The sequence below is a fragment of the Thunnus thynnus genome, chromosome 21, assembly GCF_963924715.1.
Source record: "Thunnus thynnus chromosome 21, fThuThy2.1, whole genome shotgun sequence".
NCBI classification, from domain to species: Eukaryota; Metazoa; Chordata; class Actinopteri; order Scombriformes; family Scombridae; genus Thunnus; species Thunnus thynnus.
Window position 1 is genome coordinate 26,438,562 of NC_089537.1, and position 25,751 is coordinate 26,464,312.

Consider the following 25,751-nt stretch of genomic DNA (forward strand, 5'->3'; position numbering starts at 1 on the left):
CTGTAAAACTTGTTCTTTGTACATTTTATTTTCTAGTTGTACCAGTAACAGTATGGCACCAGCAGGTGGCGGTATTGCTCTGTTGATAACATGCATGCACTTAAGGGAAATCTAATGTTAATAACAAGTATGTTGGACTACACTTTCATTTGGCTGTTAGTTTGATATCTGGCCGTGAAGCAGGTGATAGTTGTGTATGTGTATTGTGTTAGCTGACCTTGTGCTGTAAACAACTGTTCAACTTAGAACTATAAGAAAACACATAAAGTTTGTTGTTTCCTGATAAATGGATATCATTTTTTGTGGCTTAAATTACAATGGAGTCCAAATGTGGAAACTCATTTTCACATATTCACATAAGCCTAAATACACAACATGTGTGTCTTGCTGTTGGCCTCCTCAAAGCCCTGCAGCTTTGCCACTTAGTAATATATAGTCATGTATTGGGGCCCGACGATACATCTTTTTCTGCCATGGCAGTAGGTCACATCTGAATTCCTTAGTAACCAACTTACTACCATTACAGCTGCTGTTGTCCCTCAGTGAGGGAGATGCAAACCTTTCACATCTATATTTCAAGCCCACAGATGGAGAGAGTGTCATACCCAAGAGACAAAGATAGATTTATGGTGATTATCAACAATTTCAGCACTGAAGTGTCGTCCATTTCTGTGAGTCACTCTGTTGTATTTCTTGTGCATAATATGCATAATAACTGACTTCTCCAAGGAAATACTTAGAATTTTTGTCTATATTGCTTCCTGCCAAATGCCTGTTTCTGGTTCACTCCTTTTGCTCTGATACATAATTTATATATAGATGGAAATGATGGTGAAAACATCACAAATGTTGGGTGACAATAAAATGCTGACCAGCCCTTAAATAGGTAAATACTTAGAAATTGGTAAGAAAATGATGAAAATGTTGGAGGTGGGGGACACTTTGACAACTAATATAAGATAATATAATATAAGATTCTATATTCACATAAATATTCTACACATAGTGATTTTAATGTAAGTTTGCTTTTTGTTATTAAAACACATAGCTCGTCATCTGTTGTGTACATAATATGAAGAGTGAAGTGACATGGTTGACAGACTGCTTTTCCTTTGTAGCTTTTTTAATGCATAACTTAATGCAATAATTATATTCTTGTGAAGGGAGAAACAGAATGAGTCAGAGCATAAGTGCTCCAGGAAATCAATAGATGCTGTACTGATACTCTGCTGCCACTGTGTGGCTAACAGCATCACTTACACTTCCAACATAGGTATTACACCCATCTGTTGTTGGTGCTTCCATGGCAACGGCTCTCTGTTACCTGGTGCAGGTGAAAAGCAGCCGAGGCAAACAACAACAGAGCAGGGGAGCTGTGGAGGAGACGACATAACATGAACAGCCTCTTCTCCAGGTAGGATTTTATATTTCATTGAGGCTTCTTCACATTGAGGACAATAAGAAGACCTGTGCTCTGTAGCTTTGGCAACAATATTCCTGACAAGCTATAAAGCTACCACCAAGTGTGCCCATATCCTGTTTCCTCTTGCTTTGTAGAGACGTCCAGGTGAAGAGCATGGAGCAGACAGTGAAACATGCTGAGAAGCACCTGGGGAAGATTTGCTCCCTGCTGGCTTCCTACACCAGGAAGACAGCCAAGCTCAGAGACAAGGCCGACCTGCTGGTGGCTCAGCTGTTTGACTTCTCCAGCACAGAGGACCCTGAGCTCCAGGTCGGCCTGAAAAACCTGGCTGAAGACCTGGCCATGGTGCAGGACTACAGGCAGGCTCAGGTTAGGGACACTGCAGTTATCCATGCATAAATGAACTGTATCTTCAAATTTGGTGGCTGTCACTTTCTTGTTGCAGGTGGAGAGACTGGAGACAAGAGTCGTTGTTCCTCTAAAAGCCTATGGAGACATTGTCAAAAATAAAAGGGTGAGTTTGGACAGATATATTCTTCTTACTAAACACACACAGACATGGCTAAAAAAAACAAGTACAAATACCAACAAAGCCTCCAACACACTATGTTGTGTCCTTGCCCTCTTAAATGAACCATAATGAGTATTTACTGAATATTGGATTTTTGCTGTTGATGTTGATTCAGAGTTTAAAAATATCAAATAGTAATATATTGGTCAACTTAACTTTTTTTTTTTTTTTTTGCTGACTTCGTGGTCTCTTACTGACTTTTTTTCTTGTGTCACCATGAGGTTAATATTTTTGTTTTTTAGTGAGATGTCTCAACATTTCACTTGATGAAATTACTGCTTGATTGCCATGTCATTCATGTTCAGGATGAGCTGTAATTACTTTTGTGATTCCTTAACCTTTCATTGGCCAACATTCTAATTTGTTCAATACTTTGATTGATGACCAAATACTACATTCCCATCAGCTTCAGCTGTACTTAGTCAGCTATGTTTGGTGATACTTAATATTAGCACGTTTAACTAAGAGGGTGAACATGGTAAACATTATACCCGCTAAACATCAGAATGTTAGCATCGTCTGTTTGAACATGTTAGCATGCTGATGTTAGCATTTAGCTTATATCAGTGCTGTGCCCACATACAAGCTCACAGAGCCACTAGCATGACTGCAGACTCTTAGGGGGATATTTAGTAAACCCTTTTTAAGGCACTGAACAGTCAAATGATGTGTTCTTATTTACTTAAGGATCCAGATTTCAGGCTGGCAAAGTGGCACAGTGGAAAATTGCGTGTTTGGTCTCATCTGATGTGTATTTTAAGGTGCAAAACATGGGAGAAGGACGTTGAAATGTATTCAAGTATTTGTTGCACCCTATTCATCACCACAGACTGACCTCTACAGCAGAGAAACTGCATCTGAAATCTAGCATCTGGGAAAAGCAGGTGTAAAATCTGCGGCATTGTTTTATCAGACACACAAAGTGGGAGAGAGACTATAGCAAAGAGAAACAAAGAGTGAGAGAGATGGAGGGGGAGAGAGAGACAGGTGCAAAATAAAAGTTGCATTATATAGTAACTTTACCAGAGCTTTCTGCTCAGCACCATAACAAAGGATCTTAGATCAAGTCTTATTTAGCAGTGGGCCGCATTGTAAGGATTCTGGATTGCTCTTGGTCTGGCTCCTTGCCTGGGACCAGCCTTGGGTCACCCCACCAGGAGCTTTTGCCCCAGACTACACACTTGACTATTGTGGAGAGGCTTGTCCACCCTGGCAAACCCCTCCACAATATTCAAGTGGTGATTCTCAGACAGGAGGTGAAAGTAAACATACTGTATATCATTTTGGGAATTTTATTAAATGACCAATGCTATCTTTTGTCTTGTCTGGAATGTTTTTTGTGTGTTGTGTAAGCTGACAGTATATCTATCATTCCAGACAGATCTGAAGAATTTCAGCACTGATCTGAACAGAGAGCTGAAGGAGCTGCAGAAACTGGAGAAACTTCGACTAAGGAACCCAGCAGATCGACAGAGCATTGTATCCTTCACATATAAACTCTTTTCACTATTGACTCTTTCCATCACCACATATTTATAAGAAGTTTGTTATTTTATTATCATTATTTTATTCATCAGAAAACGTTTAAAACTCAACAAACCACCAATGGGTCGCTCCGTACACACTCATGCTATGCAGCCAAACATTGTTCAAACTCATAGAATTTTATTTAAAATTTAGCATTTAAAACACATCAGGCTGAACTTTTGAGAAAATGTCTCCAAAACATCTAGAATATTTCCACTTGATGAAGTTATAAAAACATGGTCATTTAGTGTAAACGTCACATAGGTTCAATGAAGAACTGAAACAAACTGAAACAGAATATATATGACAATGTGGAATAAGATGTTTTTTTCCAAATTTAAAGCCACTTAAGGGAAAATAAAAGCAGAAAACTGTATGTTAAGGGGTTGAAGGAACACTGTAATGATACATGCTGTGGTAGAAGTACAAGTAAAAGTCCTGCATGCAAAGCCTTATTTAGGTAGAAGTTCAGAAGTAGTAGAAAAAATATACTTAAAGTATCAAAGGTAAAAGTTGAGTAATAATGCATGCAAGAGAATGATGCCTGTGAGTAATATATTATTACATATGATGTTATTAGATTGTTAATCTTACACTGAGTTAGAGTTAGGGTTAGAGTACCCTTACACAACACACAACACACAAAACAACGGCCAACAAGACAAAAGATAGCATTGGTCATTTAATCAAACGCCTAAAATGACATACAGTATGTTTACTTTTACCTCCTCTCTGAGAATTGTCACCTGAATATTGTGGAGAGGTTTGTATACCCCCATGACCCTAGCAGCTGTGATGTCATGTTGTATAAATGATGACATTTCTCAGGAGTAAAGGTGGAAGTTAAGTGATGTTATGGTGCTGCAAAACCGCAGGGAGTCAGGGTGTGTGGTTTGCCTGTGACTCATGTTTGCATCCTGTTTCCTATCAACAGTCAACACTGGTTTCTTTCATCTATGTTAACCAGCTTTTGGGCTTAAACATATTCAAATCTTAAGTATGACAGTGGTTGTGGCAGTTTTAAAAATAGTCCTTTGTATGTTTGGAAGGCACTGACAAATGATGTTGTGCTGATTAAAGCCTGACTGATTAATTGGCTAGGTACCCTAACTCTAACTTCATCAGTGTGTAAGCAGCATTTAAACTGTTACTGTAAGCAGTCACTGTTGTAGCTGCTGGAGGTGTAGCTAGTTTGGACAACTTTATATAGAGTTAGCTAGTTTAGTCCAGTGGCTCCCAACCAAGGGGTCGAGGCCCCTCCTAAGGGTCACCAGATGAATCTGAGGGGTGGAGAGATGATAAATGGGATGGAAAAGTCATCTTAAAGCATCTTAAAAATGTTTCCAACTTATACTAATATTTTCTTAACAAGATCTCTCAGTCTCAGGTATGTGAATTCTTCCATGAATTTCTTGAATATCATCACATTACTGAGCCTTCAAGCAGCACAAGCAGACTGTGAGGTAAAGCTTTGTGTCCTGTGTTGGCTGTGGATGTGTGTTGATTGACAGGCAGAGGTAAATGCCCAGAAGGCTTCCAACAATGCCCAACGCAGTTGCAGACAACTGGAGGAAACCATCACAGACTTCCAGAGACAGAAACTGGAGGATGTCAAAGTCAGTCACACACAAAAACACATACACGCACACACACACACATTCCTCAGCATTAAAGCGTCAGTGTTGAACTGACAGCAACCATTGCTTTGTTCTTTGCCAGATGATTTTCACAGACTTCATCACAGTGGAGATGCTCTTCCATGCTAAAGCACTGGAGGTCTATACACACACATACCACAACCTGGAGGCAATGAACACTCAAAGGGATCTGGAGGTAGCTTATGCTAATGACCCCAAATACAACAGATATCACTGGAAACAACAATATGTGATTACTGATGTAACTGTATTCTTAAAACAGTTCTACAGAATCCAGATTATCCATCCATTAGAGGTGTATATTTGAACTTTGGACAGAGTCATGCTAGCTGTTTCCCACCATTTCCAGTCTGACAGGCATGAGATTGATATATTTTATTGATAAACAATAAAATACATGTTTTATACAGTTGGAATGGTCACAGGGTAAATTATGAAAACAGTCAGAGATCTCAGCATCCAAAAATTAAATAAAAGAGAAGATATGGATAGGCTAACAGCCTGAGGATATTGTAGTCATAGGTCTCACTTCCATGATTGCTGACCTCCACAGCTGTTCAGTGGAAGGATCAAGATGTCTGACTCTCTGGCTGGGCGCCTGGAAACTCCTCTGAGCAGTCACTCTGCATCCTTTACGAACCGCTACCCCAGTCCTCCTCTGGCCTCCCCCAAAGGACAAAGTTTCAGGTCAACACTGGCCTCCACCACGAACCCTAACCTCAGACAACAACACATCCAGTACCCAGACACAGCCAGGAGGGTAAGTCCTCATGTCATTTATATGCACACGACTATCCCGGTTTCAATTCTTATCCTGGTTTTGATCATATTCTGGATATGGCATTTACATGGAACATTAGAAACCCGGTTACTCATATGCCTGTATAGATGATTCCAACAGTATCCAGGTTTTTGATCATCTGCATCCTGTTGTGTCTTGATTCCTTTACATCTCAGCCATTAATTTCTCTACCAGCAAGGAATGTTGAGAAACCTGGATCAGGTGTTTACAGGCCACATTATCCTCGTTTCTATCCATAGACTGTATATTATTCTGGATGAGTGAGGTGGTATTTCATTGTTGCCGGTTTGAAGCTCCCAGTTTATGGTCGCCATCTTTTCCATTTCGACCGTCCAAATAAGGAGTGCGAGGTGTTGCCTTTCAAACTCTGGAAACATGCCCCGCTACCTCGGACCCAAGCTAAAACTATCTTGGGTCACCAATCACTGCACACTTGGGCTAACGTTAGTTACTTCAGCTAAATTTTTAACAGGGCAGAAATCATAATCAAGTAACATTAAACTTAGTGAAATATTGCGACAATAGTGCGACCATAATGACTTGTTACAAAAAATTGTTCACTCAGTATTTCTAGAGAGAAGTTGATACTTTTCGAATGGAAGTCAGTTTACATGTGCAACACATAACCTGGATGCTCCAAAAACCTGATAATATCCAGTGCCAATGAGAGTGCTTGTTCCGGAGAAGAAAGATACTGCTCTGATTGAAGGTGAAGTCCTGTCACAAAACTCCATTTTTCAGCGAACCTGACAGTTCTTACCTTTTACTTTCAGTCTCGCAGCACCCTGCAACGCCAGAGAGGCATAGAGGAAGAGGAAGAGCTGGAGGAAGAAGAAGAGGATGAAGAAGAAGATGAAGAGGAAGAGATGTATGAGTCAGAGATAGAGGAGGGTCAGCGAACCAGCAGGCAGTCATATGCTGTTCAATATGCCCAGATGCGCAGATAAAAATAATAAAAGTAACAGATCATGGAGGGACACTTAACAGCAATCACAGACACAACTGCAAGCACACAGTTCTGTGAAAGTGTAGAGGAAAACATTGTGTTATTATGCTTCTATTCTGAGATGAATTCTGAAATTTACTAATGATGTTAAAAAAATAAAAATGATGCTTTGTTCATACAGTATTTGATATATATTATATTTGCTTATGGCCTGTGGAGGAGCGGAGTCAGCTACAGAAATAGTAAAATAAACGTGGATGCATCAACTTAATTTGAAGTATGTTTCATTTTTTACATGAAGTCTTGTGAATTGAATGAATGTTTGCCCCATGTGCTGCATATCTGACTTTAATGCAGGAGACTGGAGTTTGTGTCCTATTGCCAACGTGCTATTAGTATTTGCTTTTTTCATTAATTGTAGTCACTCTCTCTCTAATATTAACCGTAATGTAGTTGCCATGCATAAAGAGGATTTTAAAAACATTGACATTGGATATAAAAAATCCAGTAACAATGTTCTGTTTATAGTGCATTACCAGATAATGTTGCTGCTACTTTACTTAATTCAAGCAAATGGAACCCAATGGCTGTCCGTAGATAAGGGAAAAATACATCCTTCATTACCATGAACACGCACACTCCTAGTTTTTAGTAGACCCTTTACCCTAATTATATATCATGTTATAAACCCACCTCTTTATGGTTTGTAGTTACACAAATAATATATCCTTTCATCCAGATAATCTTATCAGGAGCTGATGAGCAGTGAATAGTACCAACTTACATCCCAGTGCTGCAAATGAAAGAGTTGTCAAGCCCCATCCCACTGGCCTACTTCTCAGGTGTGTTTGAAGATCTCCAGTTTGCTCCACAACATGAGCAAAGAAATGTCTTTGTCACAACAAACTGCCTATTCCTGTTATCCTCTTGTTATTCAGCTCCAGCTATCAGAATCTGGATTGTGTGGTGAGGAGCTCCAGCCTGTCAAGTCTCCAGAGAGAAGGCAGGTGATACAGTGTCTCAGTCAGGTATTTTGTGGGGACTGAATCCTTGTAGATGACGTTTTGGGGGGTTTCTAATTTACATGTAATCAAAGTTGCCTTTTATGACCACTGACTGTATATAAATATGACGAAATGACAGCTCCCCAAAAGTAAAGCTAAAATATCTTGATCGCCCCCTGGTGGCTGGCTACAGTATAGGTCATAAATCCTGCCCCCTCCATGTTAGCGGATGGGACATGAGCCAAACTAAAATATCAAAGTACATGTCAAATACATTTTTACCAAAGATGGTGTCTGTCATTTTAGATAGTTCTTATCTCACTGACATTTGTTTAAATGCTCATTTTTCTGATAAGTTTAATTTTAATTAGTTATTTGATGATATAAAAAAGCATGTCTGCACTGTGCAGATTCTGGCTCCAAATGACATCACACAAGCAAGATGGCAGCTCCCAGAAACTAGGACGTGGAGACGCATTGTCTGTATTTATAAACAATCAATGCTTATGACTAACAAACAGCAAATGTTGCTACTTTTTCCACAATTTGCCCTGAATGTATAATAGCATCATTTTCAACATTCAGAGCAGGGAAAATCACATTTTTATGTGTTTGGGGATTTTAAAGACCCTCAATCTGAAATTACTCAAAATATCATTTGGTATATAAAGTGGTGTCTTTTGAGGAATCCTTCAACAAAGAGTACAGTCCACTTCAACCTTTAGCCAATGGACTGAAGTTAAGCTAGTTAATGATGTGCCTCATAGCCCTTTAGCTGTATGCAGGACAACAGGAAGTGTGTACAGTAATTTACCGTAGATTAAAGAGCACCTTTGATTTTTATTAATTTAATAAGGTGCATTAACATGCCAACAGCCTACACTGGTGGAACAACATCACGCCACCAAGCCCTTATGCCCAAACCTGCAATAAATCCATTTTCTATAGTCCGGCTCTTAGCAAATATCAACTGGCTTCTTCTAGCCTCACTAGAATCAACCAGAAAATAATACAAAACAGTGAGTGCAACGATCCACATAAATGAAATAACCTGTCACTAATGATCATTAACAGCAGCATCACCAAGGCAACACAGACATGCATAAACAATATAAACTCCACAGTGGCTGCAGCCTACACACATACATATTAAAACAGACGGAGTCTGCTTACACACTGCGTATAAAACAACACACACACACACACACAATGTGTTCTATAGCAACGTATTGATTGTTGACATTCTCCTCTGGAGAGTTGCAACCATCAGTGAGTTTGTTGTTGCTGTACAGAAGACAACAAGATGCTATAAAACAGCAATAAAATAGGCATTCTGAAGACAGTGCACTTAGCATGCTAGCTGGGTGGTGCATAATATCAGTGATTAATGAAGAAAGATGCAACCTTGACACAATAATGCTAACCTCAACCCACAAAGACATTATCACATTGTTGTACATTCTTGGTTCTGTTCACCAACTGGGCCAGGCACAGGGGCAGCACCTTTGCACCCCCTGAAATTCCAGTGAGCCAGTGGACATTTACATTTATAACAGGTATGTTTTGTAGAATGGGAGGCAGAGCCTTCAGCTATCAGGCTCCTCTCTTGTGGAACCATCTTCCAGATTCAGTCCAGGGTGCAGACACCCTCTCTATGTTTAAGAGTAGGCTTAAAACTTTCCTTTTTGATAAAGCTTATAGCTAGGGCTGACCAAGCTCACCTTGGTCCATCCCTTAGTTATGCTGCTATAGGCCTGGACTGCCGGGGGACTTCCATTGATGCACTGAGCTCCTCTCTCCTCTTCTCCATCTGTATGTATTCTTTTACCATTAATGCATGAGCTGGGTTCTGCTTGAGGTTTCTTCCTGTTAAAGGGGACTTTTTCCTTATCGCTGTTGCCAAGTGCTTGCTCATGGAGGAATTGTTGGGTCTCTGTAAATTAAAGAGTACGGTCTAGACCTGCTCTATATGAAAAGTGCCCTGAGATGACTTTAGTTGTGATTGTGATTTGGTGCTATATAAATAAAATTGAATGTTTTGCAGATGACTCATGTTAGCTGAGTGCAGAGTGGCACCTTGCTGTTCATGGAGACAAGTCTTCCTGCAGCCACGCACATTAGCAGCTTCCCTTCTGCAGCTGCTGATTTGGGACCTTTCTTTTGTTTCATTCTCATGTGGTTTATATTTCATGTGATGATTATGTTCATACTCAGATGAGACTGGAAGTGTAGTGAAGTACAACACTTGAGATAAAAAACAAGTCTTAAATGATGTATTCATGTTCTAAAACACTAAACACTGAATATATATTTACCAATATATATTTACCAACATGACTTTTTATATTATTTAAGTGTTTCTTTAATGTAAAGTATATTCAATTATCATCTGTTAAACCAACATGACTTTTTTATGTAAGACACAGTGCACTACAAGTACACACAGTGTTGTGTTAAATCAACCTAACCTCCTCAGGTAAATCTGACACTACTGAGTTATAAAGCTCTGGCATACTTTGTTTATCCATTTTACATGCCAAACTTATTTTTGTAAGCAGATTTCTGTTATATAAGTAATGTATTTTGTACATCCCTATACTTGAGCAAACCTAATCTTTTATGTACAACATTTACTACAGTTTTTTTTTAGAAAGCAAATGTGGCAATAAACAAACAAACACATTTCTTCACACATCACAAAATATCTCTATTTGGTCTAACAATATTGCACAACCATTGACTCTAAACTGTGAAACTGTGAGGTTTTGAACAAACTTTGGGTTTTCTTCCCTCCATAATAAACTTTTCCAGAAAAAAAAAAGAATCAGGCAAAAACCCCTCAGTGCGCATATATACAGTAGGGTCCAAAAGTCTGAGACCACATTTAAAATATCTCATATTTCACATAAACCTGGACATAATCAGAAAGTTTAAGGATTCAGAAACATTTTGATTATTTTTTTTTATTATTGATTTGATTTATTGATTGGGAGAGTGTGCAGTTTTAAACATTAAAGATGCACTGCAATGGACTTAGCTCAAAGCTAATTTGCATCCGTAGTCCCCCACAATCAAAACATACGAAAGCACAACAAATAGTACAAAGCAAAAAAACCACACAGAACACACCATACAAAAAACACAAGAAGTTATGTCATGTAAATGACGAAGAAATATTTAGGATTCTGCACTATTTCTAGGTCAGCAATCAAATTTAACCAAATTTGTGGCACTGACCTACTGAACTCCTACAAAAGGACAGATTTCCTTGAGTTGTATCCCTTCTACTGAAGCATGCGTTCAGATGACACTCAGGTGGATTTGATCTACTCATCAGAGGCTCGTTCAAGTAACAAAATATAATTTTAAAAAAGAATAAATTCAGGACAGGGTTACAATTGATTTAGTTTGGGAGGGGAGCTGCCAAGCAGCCAAATGCTAAGATATGTGGCAACTAAGCTCAACAGTTAGGTTTCATAAAGACAGCTTTGGTTTTAGCTTGTTCATAACATGTCAGTGTGTGGAATTTCATAAATCACATACCTGGCTCACTTCAGAATGCTGGCCATCTTCCCTAGGAGACTCGTATCATTGGTGTGTCATGAACCACTTCATGTCTCCTATATGCACATCTTTTCCATTTCCATTCTCAACACCTCCCTGTTGTTCTTCTTAACACCTGAGAGAAGCTCCACTCTCACTCTAAAAGCTCTTATCAGATTTTCCAGTAGAATAAGAGGGGCAGTAGTTCACTTCAGAGCCTCTTGGTTTGCAGCGCTTGATTTGCCCTCTGGTTTGTGCTTGACCTCATGTGAGGACACCTAAACTTTCTCAGGTAGTGTTGTAGATTGCCACTTTATTCTTCAAGCTAGTTTTCCATCCAGTATATCCAGTGAGGGAGCCTTTCTCAGTCAGACAAGGATGCTTTGAAATGAGGGCCTCTCCAACTGTTTTAAACTCTTTGTCGGTGAAATAAACTTTGTTCCAAACTATTTCTTGCACCAGGCCTTCAAGAATATTTGACTTCAGTTTAGGATCTGGGGTAAACAGCATACAGCAGAGAATGTTAGGCAAAAACTCTCAGAGGTAACATAGCAGTACAAATACACCCAGAATGTGGAGAGAAAATAGGCATGATGATACACAGGTAACCGGAGTGACAGACTACAAAGACAAATGTCTTGAAAAAATAAAAATCAGCATGTACATTATGTTATATCTTTTTGTATAGCTTCACAACCAAACTTGAAAATATTGCATGTATGTACTCACCACTTTGGTGGTAAACCAACTCTGATGATATGCCTTTTTAAGGTCACCATCTGGCTTGATCCAACCATGTAACAGGCCAGTGGATAGGTGTCAGTGATTTCACTCAGTGCCACAAGTTTTATTTCTCTAGACGGTGACACGCTTAATTTGAAGGCTGTGTTCACCGTACCACCCACACAACACTTTCGCAATGAAGAATCCCAAGGCGTTCCCATGCCAGAAGAGATATGTAATCCCCCCAGCGTGTTCTGGGTCTGCCCTGGGGTCTCCTACTAGTTGGACATACCCAGAACACCTCCAGAAGGAGGCATTCCAGGAGGCATCCTAACCAGGTGCCCAAACCACCTCAGCTGGCTGCTTTTGATGTGAAGGAGCAGCGGTTCTACTCCAAGCTACCTCTGGATGTCCGAGCTCCTCATCCTATCTCTATGGCTGACCCAAGACACTCTCCGTAGGAAACTCATTTCGGCCACTTGTATCCACAATCTCATTCTTTCAGTTATAACCCAAAGCTTGTGACCATAGGTGAGGGCTGGAACATACATCGACTGGTAAATTGAGAGCTTTGTCTTCTGGTTCAGCTCTTTCTTTGCCACAACGGTCCAGTAAAATGCCTGCATTACTGCTGATGCTGCAGTGATCCGCTTATCAACCTCACGCTCCATCTTACCCTCACTCGTTAATAAGACCCTGAGATACTTGAACTTCTTCACTTTGGGCAACAACTCACTCCCAACCCAGAGGGTGCAGTCCACCTTTTTCTGGCAGATGTGTGTTGATATGAACAAAAAAGTCTTTTATTAACTAAATTCTTGAATGCACATAAGTGACAGCTGAATATGGACATCTCTTTTTGTGTCTGATTATCTTGTATTGAGTGCAATCTACTTTGATGTACGAGTCATAATTGTCCTAATTGTGCATGGACATATAGAGTACATACATGGATAGTGGACGGTGTGTCCAAAATGTGGGTGTTTGAATTTTTAATGGATAAGTAACTCAGACCTACTTGCAACAGCTACGCTGTCGTTTGAGGACTTATGGTGACTCATGTTGCAGAGAAACATTCATGGCTGCAAGCATGTAGGCTTACTTGCTTTATGTCAGCACATATAATATATAGTAACCAGTTAATGACCACATGAGACCTCCACATGGGTATCAAAACCAAACATCACAGCATGATACAATACGGCCAAATAAAACACGGCACAGTATACTCTGCACAGTGATGTATTAAAGTATTAGCCTATATTCTATAGTTATAGTTCTATAGTTCTATATTCTATAGTCTATAGTATCAACACAAATAAGACATGGGTAGGTAAAATAACAAAACAGCCTATAAACACACAAATGTATGAGCATTAAATCAAAAACAGAGCATGCCAGGCTGCCTACAAGGTGTTGAGTCCTCATCAACAACAGTTAAGGTTACCCATCACATACAGATGAGCACAAAAATTTCTCGGTACAATTAAGACATCTAACGCAAGAAACACGAAACAGGAAGTTGTTGTAACTCGACTTTACATTGTCCATTCTGCCCTGAATTTCTCATACTTGATAAGAGTCCAGGCCTGAACATGTCAATATTGACCCTAGTCATAGCATCACCTACTAACAACAGGACATCAACTTTATGTGACACAAATCATCCGATTTACATTAAATTTACATGGCATGGTCTTCACATGATATACAGCAACATGAAGTATAATTATTGGGTGTTCTCTAGCACCACATAGTGTACACAGGAAGTGTTGTCTCCTACATGCAATTTAAAATATTCTAGAAAATATATATAGTACTGTGCAAAAGTTTTAGGCACCCCAGATGTTTAGATTCTTATCCATTATGCAATACCATCAGGGATAGTCATAAAGAACTATTTTCAGCAACAAGAAGAATGATGAGTCCTGTAACAGATGGTATGGTATGGTATGGTCCTGTAACAGATGGTATGTTATCTTCTGTGATAACATGAAGAAGCACCTGAGATGGCCTAAATAATAAATCCACAGAAGACCATTCTTTCTCCAGGATGGTTACAACAACCTGCCTGCAAGTTACCATGAAAAACTGTGTTAAAGTGAACTGAGGAGAACTGCTGCTGTTTTAAAGGCAAAGCTGCTCACAGCAAATACTGATTTCATTTAGGTTTGTGCTGTTTACTCAACTTTGTAAGAAGTTAATTGTTAAATTAAAACAATTTACAGCAATATTTTTGTGAGCATTCTCACTTTACTTTTAGTGCCTAAAACTTTTGCACAGTACTGTGTAGCCTAAGTATATTCATGTCAGTTTCCCTCTGGTAAATGTATTTGCTGCATTAATATTTGATTTATGTAGTAGTAGTATTGCCTATGGGCCTAAATGACACATGGCATGATACAAAATTTAGAGCTGTGTCAGCTGACCTCGAGTAGTGATAGCATGGCTCCCCCTCACTCCAACGCACGTGAGGTGTGAGGGCCCATTTATCACTGCTGGGGTGCTCAGATTTACAGAGCCAGCCCCAACATTCTGTTTATATGATGAGAAAATCATTTTCTTTTCCAATGTTTTTCCCTACATTGCAACCTGCTGCTGTAATTAATTAAAGCGAAGCAAACTTACAGCAGCAACTGAGCTGAATTAGACAGATTCTGGCACACCCACATTAGCACATTATAGCAGTCTTAACATATTGCCTCACTCATGAAATGTAGGGCTATTGTTGTGTCATAAAACACATCATCTTCCCCTTTCTCTGTAAGGTTAATGTTATATTTCATTAGTGTCGTCCTTTTTTCAAAAGGTTAATGTGTGCAGACTATGGATGTGGATGTGGCACATGAAGCCAAAAAAGTTTGAGTATAAAATGACCAGATCTTCCACACAGCTTCCACATGATCTTTGGTGTTATGCGGTCCATAAAGCAAGCACACTAGTGTTTCATTTACCCCCCCTTCCAACCGCATGCACACCAGAGACCGAGCCGGTTCACTACCAGTTTAGCCCTCTGCTAACTTGAAAGGGAATAAACCAGTTCAATCATGCGGCTCTTATAGACTTTCCAAATGTGATTGGACCAAATGGATCAAATTCTGATAGTGAAACGAGTCATTTCACGGGGGTTGTGATGCTCAAAAAACTGTATCCACTGTTTTACAGCTGCTCCTTTTCCCACACTTGTTAGGTTGTTTAGTACTACGTTTTAAGCCACTACCCTTCAATGCGGATTTGAAAAGAGCAGTTATTCTAAAAATTTTCCAACTCCAAAACACATGCTGTGCACACAGGGTGTTAATACACAGAAAAAGATATTTAAGGACTGATAACATTAGCATAGCTAGTGAATGATAGTCAGCACTAGCATTAAGATTGACTGTTTTGTACGATATTTCTGGCAAATAAAAACCTAAACCTTTTAAAACATTGAATGTAAACAGACTACCTCTAACTGTGACTGACATTTGATAGGTTTCACTTACCTTCAACATGTAGAGCACTGTCCAATTTCACAGTAAATCTTCCAAACCAAGGGTAAAGATGCTGGAGTGTGTAATTCCACAGCAACAGTTTTCCGTCTGGAGACTTGATACTCCTATTAATTACCTCTAATCTGACTCTGGAATTTACAAGTGTACTTCAAAAAATGTCAGACAGTTCTTTTAAAAAATAATTCATATAAGGATTGATTGTCTGTTAGCTTGATCTGCTGGCAAACACACAATAAGTAGCACTGATCTGTTCAAGACAAAAACTGGCTAAGGACACTAGATGAAGACTAAAAAACATAAGACTGAGTTCGTTGGAAGTCATAGATTTCCTGAATGAATAAAAGTCAATACAGGGCAGGGGTTGATTAGTTTGTTAATGAAATGGCACAACTTTGAGACTAAGTCATCTGTCACAGAAAAGCCTGACCTTGCTTACCAATTAGGAACTTGGCTGACTTGTATAATCACAGTGAAAATCAGGTCTACATTCTTTTTTTCTTTTTTTTTCAAAACTACATTACTGTTAAGCATGATAGTTTGTTCCTGACCTTGGGAACAGTAGTGTCACAAAAATATCTTAACTCAAGGTTTACTTCCTAGCTTTTTCCAGGGCTTTCCATCCAATCTTGCAGTTTTCATGGAGTCATGTCATCTCACTCAATGACACTGAGCAAACTCCATCCACTGAGGAAGACTGCAAGGTGTGGTGAAAATGCCAAGAGTTTGGTAATGGACCTTCATACTGTACATAAATGAATAGAAACCTATGGTTGCCTGAAACAGAGGAGAAATTAATGAATAAAATCTCAAATGATTATTGAGTGAATTTACATGTACACTAGTATCCCTGTATTGGGTCTTATCCTGGTTTTGATCATATTCTGGATATGACATTTACATGGAACATTAGAAACCTGGTTAATCATCTCCCTGTTCACATGACTCCAACAGTATTCAGGTTTCTGATCATCTGTGTCCAGTTGTTTCTTGATTCCTCAGCGTCTTGGCCTCTGTGTTCTATACCAGTAAAGAAAATTCAGAAACCTGGATCAGGTGTTTACATGCAACAGTATCCTGGTTTCTATTGGAGTACTCCAGGTAGCATATCCAGGTTTCTCAAAACTAGGATAAGTTGTTTACATATGCAACACATAACCAGGATACTCCAAAAACCTGATCATAACCAGGATACTAGTGAGGATGTAAACACACTCAACACACTCATTTTTCCTATATTCATGAAATCTCATGAAAAGACCAAAAGCTACCATGAATTGATCTACTAACAAGTAATGTGTGTGTATCAAAGCCTGATACATCTTATTTCTCTGTGCCACAGAGCTCCATTGTTGTCCAAAAACTATTAAAAACACATCAGTGAGCCACACTGTTGCACTGGGTGACATGTTCCTTCATTACCATGAAGACACACACTATAGTTTATTTAGACTCAATCCCACACACACCATCCTGCTGCCACAACTACTCACTATAGCAGCAGATGTGGATTAATCCACCGTTGAAAATGGTCCCCAGCAAATGCACCATTTCCTCCTGTTCCTCCTAACATTTGTTAAAAACTACAGAGATCAGCAATTAAGGAAATAACTGAGCCATTTTTAAAATTGAAACTATATATTTGTGAGCTTTTTGCAGTAGGAATCAATGGGCTTGGGGCTGAGAGCAGAGAAGTCAGAAAGTATCGAGAAACAACCTAACACATTGTTGGTTTGGTGCAGTCCCTTAGTTGCATCCTGTGTTAAACCTGCCGCTGAACTGTTGACAGAGCAGCATTCTATTGAGCTGTCTACTTGAAATAAAACGATAAAACAATAATCACCCCAACTGATGGCTGTATTTGTCAGCTTAGGAATGTTTAATATTCCATATCCTCAGAAGCTAAAACATTTGAACATAAAGGTAAAAGGAGTACATTTCACTGAATGCACTTACAGAGCGATACCACTGGGCTGCATTGATCTGAAATGAGATTACTGGAGACCAGATACACAGAGCATGAATACTGGATATCAGAAGTACAGGTAGATAAAAGAATGTGTGTGTGTGTGTGTGTGTGTGTGTGTGTGTGTGTGTGTGTTCATGATGTTGTCAGCCTGGTAGCACAATGAAACCTCAGTTCCTGAATCTGGTTAAATATAGCAGGGTTCTTCAGAGATAAAAAAATAGTCTTCACAGTATTTTTTCATCACATCCATGCATGTCATTGTAAGTCATCCATGACACACTTCAAATGGCACTTCAAAAAAAAAAAAAAAAAAAAAGAAAAAGGAAAAGAACAAGTTGTTTACTTTCATTGACATGGTAGGTATAAGCAGGAGTCGAGGATCAGACTCGAGGAATGTGTGTTGCCGGAGTGCGTGGGTTGCTGCTGTTTGTTTGGAAGAATAAAGATCCTAATCTGCAATGAGTTGAATCTTCTTTGGGCTGCATTTGATGTCTTTTTATCAAGTGTTTGCACAATACCACAAATGCACCAGAGATATACAGAGAACCAAATCCTGGCGGATGGAGATCACAAAACACTTAAAACCCAGCTGAAATGATCCTAAAATGATTCATCTGCACAGAGAAAAGCACAAGAAACTTAACCCCCCACCACACCCTCCCCCCCCTCCCCGAATTTTCCCTTTTTTTCATAAGCAGACACAGAACAAACAAATATAAAAACAAATCATCTGGCACTGTGAACAGTTGGCATCTGTCAAATCATAAAACAACAGAACAGTGGAAATAAACGACACGGTCTTGTCGACAGGCAACGTCTTTCACAGAGGCAGCACAGTCAGGAGTCCCACGGTCACTTGCAGCAGTACAGTAGTAGTATTAGTACCAGTCGGCGCTTGATTGAAGGTGTAGTAGTAGTAAGTTAAGCTAGAGTCCACTCTCTCTGTTTGACTCAGTGTCTCCAGGAGACCATTCTCAAGTCTGATTGTTAACCAACCTATAAAGTGCTTTCAAAAAATAACCTCCTCCTCATCATAATCATCCTCATCTATACAATAAATCAGTATATCAATTAATGTTACAAGTAGGAAAGAAAAGAGAGGAAGAATTAAAAAGGGTCTATTCAGGCACGAGCAGAGAGCTCTTCTCTTCCGCCTCCTCTGTTCCTTCTCTCCACAGCTTTTCTCTTCCCTTCTGTTTTTTTTTTTGTGTGTGTTTTTTTACTTCTTGAAGGGTGTCAGTCTGCCGATGTTGTGCCAGAAGGTGGAGGTTTTGCGCTTAGGCTCAGCCAGCATGAAGACCTGCTGCTGGGGCAAAGCAGTGGGGAGGGAGGGATGTTTCTGTCGCAGGAGGAAGTCATAGTAGGGTCTGGTCACCGCTGATGAAGAGGAGATAAACAGAGAATATTATTACTAATAACATTCTTATGAGACTTCAGGCACAGCTGCATTCATGATAGTTTTCAGGTGTGTATTTATTAACAGTCTCTGAGAAGGAAATTGGTTGTAAAAGGCCAACTTACCACTCTGCTGCTCTCACTTCCTCTTTTTAACACAAAATACTGTTTTCATTGAGTAATTATTTCCAACTGCTTCTATTTTGCTGGGGGGAAGTTTGGGTTTTTTTGCACAATTGAGCTACAATGAAATGCAACTATTTCTGCTGATGTGGGAGGGAGGGTTGCTTTCTTTTAGCTGCTGGAATGCTTTTAATGTGAAACAGGAAAGATGAAGTTTTGAGCTTCACTGACATAAACCAACAACAACAAAAAACTACAGCAAAGTAGAATTCACTGGAATTAATTATCGAATGAAAACAGTATTTGTGTTCAAAAGAGAATGTGAGAGCAGCAGATTGGTGAGTATGACTCATGATACTCTGCTGCACTGAAGGAATTAGTGCAGTGGAAATAATTTATCAAGAATTTATCGAGACAACAAATAAATAAGTAATAACATTACGAGTACTAAAAGCAGTGTGCATATAGTACATTAAGAGCATTTTAACACCTGAAAGTCTGAACCAATGTTCATGTTTTTGTTACATTGTATACATTCGCACTAAAGAACTTTACATGAAATACCTACATCCTGTCATCATCACCTATGTGGGCTGCGTCTCCCTATACTTGACATTGATTGGTTTGTAGACGGGCGTGCGTCTGATGTAGACATGTTGTCAATTCGGTGGGTAGCCCTCTATCACAGTTTGAATTAATCATTTTGTTGCCACTATAATAATATTATTATGGCATTACTTCATCTTCACGTGTCCTCTCATATCCTCTCTCTCTCATCTTCCCCAAAAATACCATGGCATTTTTATGAGTTTTTTCTAGCTGACTTTTAATAACTTCATCGGACCATATTTCCATTAAAAACTTGGTCTTCTCCTCTCCCCATATGCTACTGCAGCTTATTTTTCTTTTTTCCCGGTTCTGACGATAGCCTGCTGGAACTTCCTGTGATTGGTCCGAACCATCCAAAAAATATTTTCACACTAGAAATGAACTGAACCATGGTTCAGTTTGATCCGGACCGAAACCACCTCCTTTCGTCAGACCAAGTTTCGGCTGTTTGGTCCGGACCGTGGTCTGGTGGAGGTTTCACACCTGTATTTTTGGTTCAGATCAAAAAATCTGAAAGTCCAGACCGAATGAGGTAGTTGTGAAAGGGCCCTAAAATAGAATCACACCAGAAAACAAGGATGCTTCTTACAAAAGAATAGTAAAAAAAAACCCAAAACCAAACAAACAAAATGTATCACATAAAATATTTTTTTTCCTTTCAATTTTTAAATCCAATTACTTCTGCTCTGCAGTTTTATGTTTGCTGTTAAGCTTCTATCAGTGAAACGAAACACTTCCTGCAGATGTCTGATGTTAAAAACCAGAAAAGGGGAGGATTATTTCTCTTGAGCTACTGAAATTCTTCAGTCTGATAATCACACTGAATTGCCATTTTGTTTTCACTTCATTATTCTGTCTGACACTGTGTTGTTGGCCCGTTTCTGTTTAGTCCTGCATCTGTACTGCCTCTGTTGTTTTCAGTCAGCACAAGAACTGCTGGGAAAAACTGAATGCCAACTGAATTCATATGAGTGCAGAAAAGTTATTATTTCTATAAACTGACATACAACAACCTGTATAGCTGCATTAGTTTTATCTTGGAACAGGAAGATGATGCCCCCATACAAAAACTACACTACATCATCATCATCATTTCATTTCATTTTAGATCAGCTTCTCTGAGTTTCTCTTTTTAACAGAAATACTCTTTTGACTCACTGCTTATTTCCAATCGCTTCTCCTTTGCAGTGTTTTCTATCACTTTTAAGCTACTGTCAGTGAAACTCAACACTTCCTGCAGATGCCTCATATTGAAAGTCTACTGGGAAAGAGGAGCATGATTTCCTTTCAGCTGCCGGAGTGCTTTTAATCGTAAATATCAGTGGAAGGAGTGTTGACAGTGATGGAAAAAACAGCAAAGTAGAAGCAGTTAGAACTAGAGAGTGAGTGTCATAAAAAAATGATATTTCATTTTAAAGATGATCTCTTCCTTGCTGAGAGTGTGTAGGAAGCTTCATAAATAACTCTGCTGTCCTGCTCTAAAGGAGGAGGAGTATTTTTAGTCATAGTAGACCCTTTACTGTGATTCCTAGATGCTTGTAGAATACAGGTCCTGGCGACATACAAATTCAATAAAAAGTGCTGCTGTATGCATTATAGATCAGTGCTCATGCATCATACATAGTTGGGTGGTCCAGGCAGAAAAGGAGGACATCTTAAATCTGGTATAACACTGAGACTTTAGATGATCTGAGGGTTATTATATTCCCTGACATGAGAAAATAAAACATATGATACAATACAATAAAGAGGAAGACTCAGGTACAGGTGTTTAATGCTTCATCTGCAACTACTCAAGTCTGTGCAATCCAATGATTTGCCACTCTCTGAATTCTTGGGTGCATACCTTTGGGTTTCCCAGCTGGATGGCTTTTACAGGCATTCAGCATGGCCTGTTTCTTCTGGACCTCTGTGAGTGAGAAGCCTGAGAAGCAAAAAAGAAATATTTTTTTCTTAAACATGGAATCAGTTAGAAATCTGTCATCTGTGGTGATATTTGTCTGAGGGAATTAATTCAAAAACAAGGTTAACATATGATATGAATGATAAATAATAATTTATCATTGTCCTGGTGGTAATATGACATTGTGGCCTTTAGTTTCACAGCAGTAAATTGGCAGTAACAGAGGATAATGCTGTGGTTTTGTGTGCTCTCCAATCAGTGCTGGGTGTGTTAAACCTGATGTAGGTGTGTCATGAATATTCCACCTACTCTTCACAGTTATCTGCAGAGACTGTAGAAAGAACAAACCATATAATTTTAGGGACTGTTTAGCGCAAACTGCCACAGTCTGATAATACAGAACAACAGCACTCAGGACAGAAGCCTGGCCATGTGTAATGAAGGGAGATGAGGTGGAATCACTGATTTTCTGCTTGTCTATTCTTTGGATCAGCATCATAGAAATCCACTGCTGGCAGTCCTACATTTCCTACCACACCGCCAAGTAAGCATGTTTAAGTATTAATGCAGATGTAGTCGAGGGAGTAGAAAAGAGGGTGGAGATCTCATAGTAGTTTATAGAACCAGCTTGGTGGTTTTAAGGGGGGGGGGGGCGAGGCTGAGAGGTTAGAGACAACTTCAGCTGTAGTATCTTGAAGATCACCGGCTCCAGAAATGTGTGCTGTGACATGCATGTGGGCTTTCACAGCGTTTTTTCATCACTTAACCAAAAAGGGCAAACTATCAAAGCAGTCTTTTTCTGCATAAAGTATTCTGACCTGTCTCGCGGTCATGCTGGACCTGCCTCCTCTCGTCAGCGAAGGCTCTGAGCCAGCGCTGTTTCTGCTCAGGCTTCTTGGCACACAGGAGGTGGACCTCATCACCGGCTAGTGACCGCAGCTTCAGGGTGTTTTTCACGCTGATGTTGAACTCCTTCTCTTTGCCGTCCTCCACATCTATCACCTCCATGTGGTCCATGTCCATCCGACCCTTGTAGTACAGCATGTCCCGACGCAGCAGGTCCTGTAACGATGAAGGTGGTGGACACACCCATATTAAACACCTGACTGCTTTCAGGTGCTGCAACAATCAACATCGACTGATTGACAGACAATTGATCATGTTAATAATAAGTTATCATATGATAAAATATAAAGTTTGGGATCGTAGGCTGGATTACTGACCAGGAACCTGTTTCCCTTGAATGATAAAGTGTTTCCAAAGTTTTGATTGGTACTGTAAAGAGGCTAAGATCATCTCACCCTTAATGTGTGGCAGTTAGTTTGTTGAAATTTGATTGCTTTCTTCCTGAGTTTTACATCAGGTTTTCTTTCAGTTATTTGTTTTCCCTCAATAGATTTATGCGTCACCACAAGCTATGACTGATTGCTAACTAATACACAGTGCACAAAGTTTTGAAGACATGGAGGGGTCTTTGGGTTCATTGTTGCTAGTGTGTTAATTCAGCCCTGGACATTGTGGCTGCTAGTTAAACTAAGACATATTGAAAAAGTGCAGGAGTCCAGGCATGTGTTTATTGGGATACCCAAGCAGATATATAGTACCAGTCACAAGCTTGGACACACTTTCTCATTCATTGAATGTAAAGGTTTGGTACTGTAATGGTACTGTAAAATGAATGTGTTTCATCTGTTTCAGCTCTGAGGTCATGCTGAGGTTTGTTTCATGTCTGCCCAGGTAGCCTAACAAAAGGAAGATTTGAGCTACATGCTGTTATACAAAAATGTAATTTTAGTTCACCACTATGGGTTCTCGTAACTTGTATTCTGTCATTATTTTCACCTTTTTTTTTGCATAAATGTGGGCACGAATAAAGTCTACATTGATACAAATTTGCGCCTTGCTGCTGTTGGGTGTTCATGTAACTGTGGTTGATTAGCAGTAAATTCTCTGTCTCTCTCCCAACATGGCCACCTTTGTTCATATCTCACAAATGACCTTGTGGCCCCCTCAAAAAGTATTTTGCACACACCTTGAGGGCCCCACCCATCAACTGAGAAATACTACCTTAAACAAGCCTGGGAGGAGTCCAACTGTCTTATTTAAATGAATCAAATATCCACAGTTAAATACTTCAGGGTCTTCCTCCATTGGAGGATGGAGGAAGAGGGCTTCTCCCATCCAGTTATCAGTAAATTGTGTAAAATGCTGAGGCACCTTTTTGCAGTACACCATCTGATGGTCAAAGAGGAAAAACATTCTCTGTTGACTCTTGGCCTGAGGCTGGGACAGTTTGGTCAACTCCCCCGAGAAGATGAGATCAGAGCTCCTGCTGAGCACGTCTTCACCCTGCACACACACACACACACACACACACACACACACCGCTGTTACTTGTTATTCAACCCTGTTGCTCTTGTGCTGGATGTTACGAACTGAGAAACCGTTTTAGAATAAATATGCCTGGTGCCACACCTCCCAGTCCTCTATGGAGCTCTGCCATTGGGCGATCTTGTCGATGTTCTCAAGGCGCCGTTTCCTCTCGTTGATGAGCCTGGCCACATTCTTCATGGCATTTAAGGCAGCCTCCACATCTTTGTAGTCCCTAAAGGTCAGACAGAGGTATGCAGTTGGTCTAAAGCTGACATTTGAAAGACATTTTGACTTACTATACCTACTTGACTGGCAGGAGAAGTTCAGTTGCTACTAATAACTGAACTAAAGCTAAATGGAATATAGGCATCACTGGTTTTATTATTTATACCTGTTATTTTCTCTGTGTCTTCTGTGAAAAATGCCTATAAAAGTACATTCAACAATCCAACAAACACTTTCAGTGTAGTAACACACTGTAATGAAAGCAGCCTAATAATCTAAACTTCACTTCAACCCCAAAATCCATGATACTAATCCTTTATGCTACAACATAAATATGTATATATTATGACTATAATAAGGTCATATTTTTTACCCAAGTTAAAAAAAAACACCACTGAAGAGGATTTAAATTGCTTATATATTATGATAATGGAAGCATCAGGAAGCACAGGAGAGGTTGACCTCACCCTTAAAAACAGAATTTGAACCAACATAAGATTTTTTGTGATACCATAAGATAATTTATTAATGAAGTGCATATTGATGGAATTTCCCAAATCAAACATAATAAAAGTAGAAAAGTGTTTCCAGATTTTGATTTATTCACTGGAGTACTCCTCCATGAGCCCAGGAATGTATTATTATATTATTATGTAATAACCAGCATTTGGCGAGTAGCTATGCTGGTTATTTTTATTATTATTATGACACATCATAGGTGCTAATTGTATGTTTATAGACAGCAAAACTGTAAATACTTTGAAATATGTGGGCATATACAATGTTTTATATTCGAATATTGAATTATTGAATTCAAACATATCCTCTGAAGTTATATATTCATATTTAGACAAGGTCTACATTACAAAAAATAAATCTTAACTCAAGGTGCACTTTCTTTCTAAAATCTAGAATTTTACACTCAACATTATTGATATCAACTGCATTCATCCATGCTGACCATGATACAGCTAGCTACCTCTAGAGAAAAGAATGAAAATGATCGGCACATGGGTACACCAACTCCCCCCTGCATGAACAGCTAGAAGAGTTTGCAGTCACCTGTGCTGTGGATTGGTGTATTTAAGCAGCTCAGCCAGCTGCAGTGGGTACTTGCAGATCTTCTGAACTGGGGTGAGCAGGAAGCCATCCAAAGAAATGTCAATCATCTTCTGGAGGAGTCGGCACGCCTCAAAGAAGAACACGTACTTGTTGACCTTCATGAGCTTGGAGAGCTGGACGCAGGCGTTGGGATGGTTGTTGCAATACTCAGAATAGATCTGGAAATCTGTTTGCTACATTTCACAACGAGACATATGAATTGTTATATGCAATTGTTTGGGTAGATTATTCAACCAAGAGTTAAATGTGTGCAATCACAACAATGTATGGTAACACTAACACCCCTGACATCTTTATAAAAAGCACTACTGTAAAATTCCTCCTGTGGATTCAACTTCTTCTGA

The 25,751-nt window shown here is 39.4% G+C and overlaps 2 protein-coding genes and 1 long non-coding RNA gene across 5 annotated transcripts in view; 1 reads left to right on the forward strand and 2 right to left on the reverse strand.

The window, feature by feature from the left end:
• Positions 1-1,048: 1,048 nt before the first annotated feature.
• On the forward strand, positions 1,049-7,236 carry LOC137173627 (CBY1-interacting BAR domain-containing protein 2-like). Its single transcript, XM_067578529.1, has 9 exons — positions 1,049-1,414; positions 1,558-1,792; positions 1,869-1,937; positions 3,372-3,473; positions 4,903-4,908; positions 5,033-5,137; positions 5,241-5,354; positions 5,733-5,939; positions 6,755-7,236. The coding sequence occupies exons 1-9, from the start codon at positions 1,395-1,397 to the stop codon at positions 6,926-6,928; spliced, it is 1,032 nt and encodes a 343-aa protein (XP_067434630.1). The 5' UTR covers positions 1,049-1,394; the 3' UTR covers positions 6,929-7,236.
• LOC137173628 (uncharacterized) lies at positions 1,787-8,131 on the reverse strand. The gene is made up of 4 exons (XR_010925221.1): positions 7,712-8,131; positions 6,742-6,802; positions 5,709-5,837; positions 1,787-1,909 (listed from the first exon to the last, which is right to left on the reverse strand). It is a non-coding gene; the product is annotated as an uncharacterized lncRNA (long non-coding RNA).
• Positions 8,132-17,544: 9,413 nt separating this feature from the next.
• arhgef4 (Rho guanine nucleotide exchange factor (GEF) 4) overlaps positions 17,545-25,751 on the reverse strand; it is a 139,216-nt gene continuing 131,009 nt past the window's right edge. For all 3 annotated transcript variants that reach the window (XM_067577655.1, XM_067577656.1, XM_067577657.1), the window contains 6 exons: positions 25,348-25,580; positions 24,163-24,292; positions 23,905-24,036; positions 22,506-22,749; positions 21,631-21,708; positions 17,545-19,034 (listed from right to left, as the gene is read on the reverse strand). In XM_067577655.1, coding sequence (XP_067433756.1) covers positions 18,877-19,034; positions 21,631-21,708; positions 22,506-22,749; positions 23,905-24,036; positions 24,163-24,292; positions 25,348-25,580 — 975 coding nt within the window. In that variant the 3' untranslated portion in view covers positions 17,545-18,876. The remainder of the gene's footprint in view (positions 19,035-21,630; positions 21,709-22,505; positions 22,750-23,904; positions 24,037-24,162; positions 24,293-25,347; positions 25,581-25,751) is intronic.

What these genes read in the sequence shown, in the direction of transcription:
- LOC137173627 (XM_067578529.1), top strand. Translation starts at nt 1,395, where the DNA reads ATGAACAGCCTCTTCTCCAG. An exon ending in AGGACTACAGGCAGGCTCAG is followed by an intron (nt 1,793 to 1,868) that starts GTTAGGGACACT and finishes TTCTTGTTGCAG; the next exon opens with GTGGAGAGACTGGAGACAAG. An exon ending in ACACTCAAAGGGATCTGGAG is followed by an intron (nt 5,355 to 5,732) that starts GTAGCTTATGCT and finishes TGACCTCCACAG; the next exon opens with CTGTTCAGTGGAAGGATCAA.